The sequence below is a fragment of the Poecilia reticulata genome, linkage group LG12 (assembly GCF_000633615.1).
Source record: "Poecilia reticulata strain Guanapo linkage group LG12, Guppy_female_1.0+MT, whole genome shotgun sequence".
Classification (NCBI taxonomy): domain Eukaryota; kingdom Metazoa; phylum Chordata; class Actinopteri; order Cyprinodontiformes; family Poeciliidae; genus Poecilia; species Poecilia reticulata.
In genome coordinates, this window is record NC_024342.1 from 16,604,093 (window position 1) to 16,613,173 (window position 9,081).

The window sequence follows — 9,081 nt, forward strand, 5'->3', positions numbered from 1 at the left end:
ATATATACAGCCATACATATGTGTGTTGAGTTATTTTGAGAAAGCAGCAAATTTACATTGTCATAAAAGCCTTAGACTGGGTATTTCACATTACTTTCAGTTCCCATATTCAGTATTATATCCTTTTTGTGAGATTCTGCATCTGAATGTAGCTTATTAATCATAAAAGATGGGAAAAATTGTGCTCCACTTTTGCAATGTGACATTAACCAGGTAGATATTGGATTTGTGAGGAAGTAAGGGTTGAGTGTGACTACCTCTGACAGAGAAGAGCTCAATGAGCACAGCAAGAAACCACAGTGTGAATCTCAAACAGGTCCATGTGCACTCTGCAAGAATACAAGATCTTTGCAAAGAAATTACTTCTCTACACTTATTTTCACTTTTACCAGTTTACAACATCATTATGTCCGGACTGCAGACCACTACGTTTTGAAATATAAAGGTATCAGTAACACATTAAACCTATCTTTTAATTAAAAAAATAAATAAAAAATGCTTTTTTTTTTTTATTGATTTGCATCATGAAGAAAAGTCACAGACATTAGCCAGTAGTTTTAAAATCCGCCTGCAAATCCTCGATACTCATCAGCTCAGTAATAATGAGGGTGCATCTCTTTTCTGACCAGAAAATCACCTCTCTTCAACCTTTATGGTGATTATTGCTCACTCGCCCCATTTAACAGTCTGCAAGCAATATTAATTGATATTAAAATTTTGACTGTCATAATCTCCTTGATTAAATAACCTATAACACCTGTATTTAATTGCCACCACACCCCCTCACACGCAGACCATAATCTGTCATAGTATGTCAAATCCTTTTAGGTGAAAGTCCAGCATCAATTTTAAAATGTGCTTTAAAAACCCAGTTTTAATAGCTGAGTTTGCATCTGCTTTAGGTCTGTGGTTTATGTGATGCAGATGATTGAATTATACACTTTATTTTTACTCTCACATAATCAATGCCATCCTATGTTGATGTTTGACAGCCGCAATATTTTCCATGTCAACAAAAAAAAAAAAAAGTGGTAACACAGTGGCAGATTATCTAAACAGAGCTTACCGAATTGGGAAAAAAATGATAGATAACATAAAATGTTCATTTACTTTTTTAATGAAAATTGATGAATGGGATTAATATGCGCTGCTGACATATTTTATATAAAACAGGATTATTATTCGCTGGTGGCTGCAGGGAAATGTTAGACGTGATTTAGTTTTATCAAACTGTGTGCCAATTTTTCTGTTCCGAAGTCATTCATTTGATTTAGATGCATTCTAGGGCTAACTGTGATGCTGAAAAGTAAAAGACCTTGCTTCATTTTCAGCTTTCAAGAAGCCACTGAAAGGTTGTCAGTCAAAACTGACTGATATTTAGAACATAATTTAATCCACAAAAACAACCTGGTTGCGTCTCATGAAAAATAAGCCCAGAACATGATACTCCCACCACCACGTTTCACTGTGGGTGTGGTGCTTCTTTGGTAATATCTATTGTTGTCTTCAGTGTCAAACTTTTTGGAAATTGATTTTTGGTTTCATCTTTATCAGCTTTTTTTTTTTTTTTTTTTACTAGACTCTTTTCTTTACTGATACCTTTGTACAAAATTTGGAAAATTTTTCTGAAAACGTAGGCCACGGCTCGATTTCAATGAATATAAGAAATATCTAACTAGCTGAACCTTTTTTCAGGCTGATCCAAGTTGCTTCAAGAATGCACATTTTTTAAAATTGAATCCAAATGTATTTAAGGCACAGATTTCTGTTTTGCTTAAGGCTGTTCACACATATGCAGCTGGGTTACTTCAGATTTTTTATGTTTTCCTCCAACATATTGGTCTGTTTTTCAATTAAACTGTATAGCATAAATGCCACCAGAATCTTCATTTTAACTTCACAGAAATGTTGAAATTTCATAGAAGTGTGAACATATTTAAGATCCACCAAATGAGTTTATGGTGAATTTAAATAATAGATTCTCTGTGATGAGTTTCCCCCCCCCCCCATCAAATATTGTAAAGTGCCAAAATAAAAATTTCTCATCAATGCTGACATTTAATGCTGTGGCATACCAGACTGTCTGTCTAAAATGTTTGCGCTTAGACAAAATGCTTGAATATCCTGTTTTCCTAAATGGAAATTCCCTGTTCGTGTGAACTGAAAAGACACATGTCCAAAGTTTATCAGTACCAAAGAGAACATTTCATATGACTATGAGGAAAGCAACTCATGAACGACACTGTTATGTCATCCAACAGAGTTCAGTAAGATAGGAGAAAGCTGAACAAAACATAAGACATGCTCACAAAATGATTCAACGTATATTTGGTGGCATCACAGGTATGGATCTCGAACACGGATTCTACCGGCATGTGGACGTCCCGGACCACGTTCACTACATCGTTGCCTTCTTCGTCTTAGTGATCGGAGCAGTGGGAGTTTCTGGGAATGCCTTGGTCATGTATGCTTTTTCTTGGTAAGCAAACTGATTATTATTGAGATGTATTTATTTATTTATTTATTTATTTATTTATTTATTTATTAGTCTTTCAGTAAACTACTTGTCTGGTTACAGTGGACAATAATGTGATATTATATTTGGACTTTTAAGGACTTATTTCAGCTGTGCATCATCACGGTGGAGTGGTCATAAAATAAATACCTTTATTGAATTTTAGGATTGAGGAATATCTGAAATACTTAATCTGTGTAGTGTCCAAAGTATACAAGCCAAAACATTTACAGTCATTAAAAAAAATCGCAAACATATTTTTCCAATTTATACATATGGAGATTTAAATAAATAAAAGTTATTGATACTAAGAAATTTAAATAATGTAACCAAACTGAAAAGGCACGAGCTTTATGCTTTCTTCATGGTGAAGAAAGCATTAAAAGCATAAAAACTTTTCTTTTAAAATGAGGTTTTCTGGTCAGAAATACGATAGGACATCTGACATTTAATCCTACATTAAGTAGCTAAAATTGCACACAAGTGGATATAACAAGTTTATTTAGGTTTTTTGTGCCAACCAAATGTTTTAGGAAAAACAGAACATAGATAAGGTTTACTGTATAATACATCAACTTCATACTATTTTATTGCTTTGTAAAATAGTGACATTTTATATGCAACATTTCAAACTTGGTGTCTTTCAGCGACAAGAAACTCCGGACACCTCCCAACTTCTTCATCATGAACCTGGCCATCAGCGACTTCCTGATGGCCATCACACAGTCACCAATCTTTTTTGTTAACTGCCTCTATAAGGGGTGGATTTTTGGGGAAACAGGTATATTGTTTATCATTGTCTTCAATAGCTTGTGCATCATTAGAAAAAAAGTAAATATAAACATAATTTAATTTGTTGTTTATGAACAGAATGTTTCATACAAAGCTAAGTTTCTCTAACATATTCGGTTTTGGGAGCAGATTTTTCTTGCAGTAAGCAAAATGTGAAGATGAGGCTACTTTGTGTTTAAGATATTAGTAACTTTAAGCATGCTCCCTAAAAGCAGAAAGTTTCTGGTGCTCATGTAAAAAGAAAAATGTTACTAAACAGTTTCCTTCCATGTTTATCCCGACACAGGCTGTAAAATCTATGCCTTCTGCGGGGCTTTGTTTGGAATCGCCTCGATGATAAACCTTCTCGCCATCTCTATAGACCGGTACATAGTAATCACCAAGCCTCTGCAGTCCATAGGCTGGACTTCGACAAGACGTACTTGCCTCATAATTGCCCTTGTGTGGTTTTATTCACTTGCTTGGAGCCTTGCACCGCTTTTGGGGTGGAGTGAGTACATTAGTCATTTCAGCAATATTTTCAAATCACCATTACTCGTGCTGCTTTATGCTTTCTTTGTGTTGAACTTCTTTCCAAAGGCTCCTACATCCCCGAGGGCCTGATGACCTCCTGCACCTGGGACTATGTGACGTCTACTCCAGCCAATAAAAGTTACACTTTGATGTTGTGCTGCTTCGTATTCTTCGTCCCTCTGGGCATCATATCCTACTGTTACTTGTGCATGTTCCTGGCAATTCGTCATGCAAGCAGGTAAAAAAAAAAACGCTTTGCTGCCCATTTGACCCCACATTTTTTTTATTAAAATTGCAACTTGTTCTATTTTTAACCATTATTTATGAAGCAGGTGTATAATAAATTTGCATTTTGTTCCAGTTTTATCTCACACTCATGAATTCAGATATTAAAGCCTTGCAAAATACCTCAAGCTTTGTCAAACTGGATGAAGAGCACAGATGGCCTGTGGCAAACTTTAAGTAGGACTTCTTGTGATTTTATCTTTTTCATGACTTTTCTCGTTGCCATACTTCCATATAGACCATATTTTTTGGATCGCACAACTAATAGTTGTCCTGTCGCCAGATTGTCCCACCTGACCTGTGGATCTCTGCAGAACCTTATAAAACATATATTTACTCATCGCTTAAAGGCATTTTTGTAAAGGAAACCTGGGTTTTATTTAGGATTAACAGAATAAAAGGGGCTACAAACATGCATCACACTTTTCATTTTTTATGCTCCTTTCCTTTTAAACTGTGGCTGTAATTTGAGTGACAAAATATAATGTTGCTGCTCAAAACAGCTGGAGCTGAGACAAACATGGCTGCTGTGAAGATGTTAAGGAAAGTAAACAAAATCTGCTAAGCCTGGTGTGTGAAAAAGCAGCAATTTTCTAATTGTGGCTCTTATGTAAGGCTTTTATACAAGGGTTGCAAATAAAGGCATGAGGTATGTTGTGTATCACCATTCCAATATAAATTTTTTTTGTTGAACTTATTCATATTGTTGCATACTTTTTTTGGATTTCGTGGTGTATTAATCTGCACCTTTCCTGTTTTAAATGTTCAGAGATGTTGAGCAGCTGGGCTCTCAGGTGAGAAAGTCGACCCTGATCCAACAGCAGTCTATCAGGACTGAGTGGAAGTTGGCAAAGATTGCCTTTGTGGTGATCATAGTGTTCGTACTGTCCTGGTCACCCTATGCGTGTGTCACTCTCATCGCCTGGGCTGGGTAAATATAAAACCTTCACCTTTTGGTGGAAATATTTATTTTGATAGTCTAAGCTCTTTTTGGTCATTGTTTACGAACACTATTCAATCTCAGTAAATGCATGCTTACATTTGTCAACACACTGTGTTCTAGGTATGCACACATCCTCAATCCATACTCTAAAGCTGTCCCTGCGGTTATTGCCAAAGCATCTGCCATCTACAACCCTTTCATCTATGGAATCACTCACTCCAGATACAGGTAGCAACACTTTAGCTAACTGTTAACTAAGGAAACTATTTCAGCGAATGATCAGGAAATATTTCAACAGGGACACCCTGGCAGAGAAGGTCCCCTGTCTACACTTCCTGGCCAATGCCCCTAAAAGGAACTGCATATCAGTGTCAAACAGCAAGTCCTCCATAAGGGACTCAGTGCTTAGCCATCAGTCATCAGTCTCCAAATCACAGTTTCAGAGAGTTTCCTCCATGTCTACAACAGACACAGTGAGTATGAGCCCTGCAGGCTTTTGTATTCTATTTATATTGACAGAACAGCATGCAATCACTGTTTTTTACAGAAAACAACTCATAAAGAGATAACTCTAGACATGAGATTTAAAAAAAAAATGGCATTAAAGGCAACACTTTATTTGACAGGGTATGGATAAGACTGACATGAAGGAGACTTTATGAATGTTTATGACTGTTGCCATGAAGTGTCATTCGGTAAATAATGACACCGAATGTTATACACATTAAATGGACTTTTAAAGTTGCATTAAAAGTCCATTAAAGTGCCAACTTTGTATTATTTTGTAAATAATGACACTTTAATGCAAAGCTAGCACTTTTAATTGACTTTTAATGCAACCTTTAGAACAACTTTGCATTAAAAGTGTCATTATTTATCAAATGGCACTTCATGACAACAGTCACAGACATTTATAAAGACTCTTTTATGTTCATACCAGGTGTTATGTCATGCTTATGACAGTGTCGTATTGTCGTATCAGTCTTATGCACACCCCGTCAAATAAAGTGTTACCCCATAAAATGTTTTTGTAAGTTAGAGTGTAGAAACACTAATAACTGCTAAGATTTCTTCTTTTCTTTTTTTTTTTAATGATTATGTTTCAGTTAATATTAAGCTGTAATGGACACCAGAGAAAATAACACCAATGCTTATATTTTCTGCTTGATTCACTTGTAATTCTGATGAAGATGCAAAAGGTGTTGAAATGTTGGTCTCGGTAAGCTACATCTGGACATATCTTTAATGTCTCGTTTACACACTTCCAAGTTGGTTTTGAATGTGAATAGAACAAAAGCAATTGTTTTTTTTTTGTTTGTGTTTTTTGCCTTCATGAAGGCTCTCATAGATTTCTCTATTGATTACCATTGCCCTAGGTAAACAAATTGAACAACCATAAACAAACACATAAGAGGGCTGTAAACTGGATCAAGAGCTCTCTTTTAAAATTCACAGCACAAATTTGGTTTGAAATCTGCTAGTGGAGATGAGGTTTTACAACACATTCTGATTCTCCCTCAAAGCCAGAAATCCTGAAATGTCTTTCAGGAATTTCCTATCTCTGTTTGATCATGGAGGCGTTCTGTATATGAGTGCTTTGGCCAAATGTCTTCAGTCACTGAATACTGTTTACCACTGTGCCTTGAGGTTTGTAACCGGCTGCAGACGGCTCATCATTGCACACAAAAGCTTCTATTGGCCTCTGAGTGTACGGAGATATATTCATTTGACTAAACTCTGCTTAGCCTGGCGTACTCTTACTTAAATTTTCTCCAACAAAGATCTAACGCTGGCTATTCTTTTCACTCCAAAACTATTTTTGTTTCGTTTGAAATGTTTCCCTTTTTCCGTTTGGATGAAAAAAGAGAAACGTTCAGCATTTTGGCTTCTACGACGTGGAATAATCGTCAGTCTGAACTCAAGATGCTAAATCCTATTTCTTTGGAATTATTTCAAACTATTCTTAAAGTAACAAGAACCTATTAACCATCATTAATGCTCTTTAATAGTTTTTGAGTTGTTTGTTTTGTTGGGGTTTTTTTTTTATATGGTTTTAATGGTCTAATTGCCTCAAGTATCTTTGATCTGTGTAACCGTTCTGTGTGCTGTAGACCTTTTATATTCAGTCGTTTTGTAAATTGCAAAATACATGAAAGTACTACTTTACAGACTCTAAGATTTAAAAATTGACATGCTTGATAACATGAAAACCACACATTAAGCAGCTATGACTAAACATTTAGTTTCAGTTTGTATAAAGTCAATTGAAAAATTTATGAATATGAACTTTTTGAGGTTTTAATGATTTTAGTAAATGCTTTCCTTAACTTAAATTCCCCTCATTTCAAGCAGGTTTGCAGTGATGTGGAGCTGGATTCCATGGATCAGAGTCGTTGTGCTAAGACAGATTATTCTCCTGCTGCTGCGAAGGTCAAAGAACGTTACACTTTAACTAAACAGTTCAAGGAGAAGGAATGTCTAAGTCAGGAAAAGGTAATGTTGGTGCTCATCAATGTAGTTACTAATTTTAAATTTTGACGGCTACAGAAGCGTCTTCAGAAGTAATGTTCTCTCTCTTTGCTTTGCATTTTGTTTTAGGCTGCTTTTCCAGAGAAAACGTCACCGAAAAATCTTTCGTCAGTATATCACATCAGTTAATCAAGAGAATAGATGCTCTTAGCTTGGAGGGAGGAGAACCTTGAAAGCTGAACAACACAGAGAAAGCGGGACGAAGAATAAAGCATTTCAAAGTGAAGACGCTGAGGCACAGCAGCCCCGCAAAGAGAAAAACAAGGATGAGTCACGGGTGCTAGAAACTTTGGACAATCATGTATGTCTTTTCCCCCTGAGAGGTCAGGTCCAACTCAATGAAAAGCCTCTAGTTATATAACAAGAGAGCATGGTGCACAAAGCCTGCAAGGAGAATCTGATTGTTTGTTTACAACCTCTGGACTGTTCTGATCAGCAAATAAAGACTGCAACGTTTCTGAAGCACAAGTTTCAACACAGCTTATCCCAAAAAGATTTGATCCACGTTTCCAGACGTTTAAACTGAAGAGCAGCAAGTAAAGCTCTTTTCACCAAAGACGCAATGTCTACCTTCATTAGGATATGTGAAAAACTTTATTTAACTATTTTATGTGTGTGCTTAAATAAAAAGCAAATTCCTTTGTTCTTTGTGAAATCATGTGCACTACAAAATAAAAATATTAACTTTTTTTCTTTGCGTTTTCCATGTTCAGCCTCAACACACGCAAAAGAAATATGAGGCTATTTTTGTATTTTGATTTGAAAGAGCCAAGTTCAAAATACTTCAGCATATTAATATCTAATATATGTGAATAAACCAATAACTGTACCTATCTGGAAATATTTATTCTGTAGACAAGCTTACATTCCTAGTTTAGTTTATAGCTAAAATCTGGTCTAAGGAAAGCTCCCATACTTACCAAAAAAGACATGAAAAATCAAGTGTATTTTACTGATGTGTAATTTCACACAAGAAAAGCTGCAACAGCTGTCTCTGTGAATTTCGGAAGCCAGTCTTGTTACAGGTCTAGTTGATTCAGTATTTTTTATTTTTTTAAATTAACTGTTGAATGTCTAGTAAAGATAATTTCTTGCAGCTACATTCTGAAGATCAACGCCTGTCTGCTTTTCTTGAATGATGTGTTCTCTCTTATCCTAGTTTTGAAAAGTGAAAAAAAGAAGTAATGGTAAACCAGATTTTTATCCATGTGAAACAAGATAATCATGGATAATTAAACGTTTCTAGAAGCTTAGGTCAACTTGAGAAAGAAAGGACAGCAAACATTTAAAATAACTTGTTCAAGTTATATTTATTTCTTATAAATTTCACTCATTCTGACACTTTTAACTTTAAACATTTAGTGTGAATTCATTTCTCTGCAGCATATAATGCATTATATGTCTTTCATATAATGCATTAAAACCAAGACAGGGTGCTTGCTCATTTAGGTATAATAATCTGAAGGCATGTAACAGATCCTCAGATGAATATCTTGTGCAGCTG

At 35.5% G+C, this 9,081-nt stretch overlaps 1 protein-coding gene across 3 annotated transcripts in view; it reads left to right on the forward strand.

Annotated features, from left to right (window-relative positions):
• The window catches only part of opn4xa (opsin 4xa), a 13,738-nt gene extending 5,472 nt beyond the window's left edge, over nucleotides 1-8,266 (forward strand). For 2 of the 3 annotated variants that reach the window (XM_008424244.1, XM_008424246.2), the window contains exons 2-10: nucleotides 2,344-2,479; nucleotides 3,163-3,296; nucleotides 3,594-3,797; nucleotides 3,887-4,058; nucleotides 4,875-5,036; nucleotides 5,169-5,276; nucleotides 5,347-5,521; nucleotides 7,398-7,541; nucleotides 7,647-8,266. In XM_008424244.1, coding sequence (XP_008422466.1) covers nucleotides 2,344-2,479; nucleotides 3,163-3,296; nucleotides 3,594-3,797; nucleotides 3,887-4,058; nucleotides 4,875-5,036; nucleotides 5,169-5,276; nucleotides 5,347-5,521; nucleotides 7,398-7,541; nucleotides 7,647-7,706 — 1,295 coding nt within the window. In that variant the 3' untranslated portion in view covers nucleotides 7,707-8,266. The remainder of the gene's footprint in view (nucleotides 1-2,343; nucleotides 2,480-3,162; nucleotides 3,297-3,593; nucleotides 3,798-3,886; nucleotides 4,059-4,874; nucleotides 5,037-5,168; nucleotides 5,277-5,346; nucleotides 5,522-7,397; nucleotides 7,542-7,646) is intronic. The other variant, XM_008424245.1, reaches the window with a different exon arrangement.
• Nucleotides 8,267-9,081: the final 815 nt, after the last annotated feature.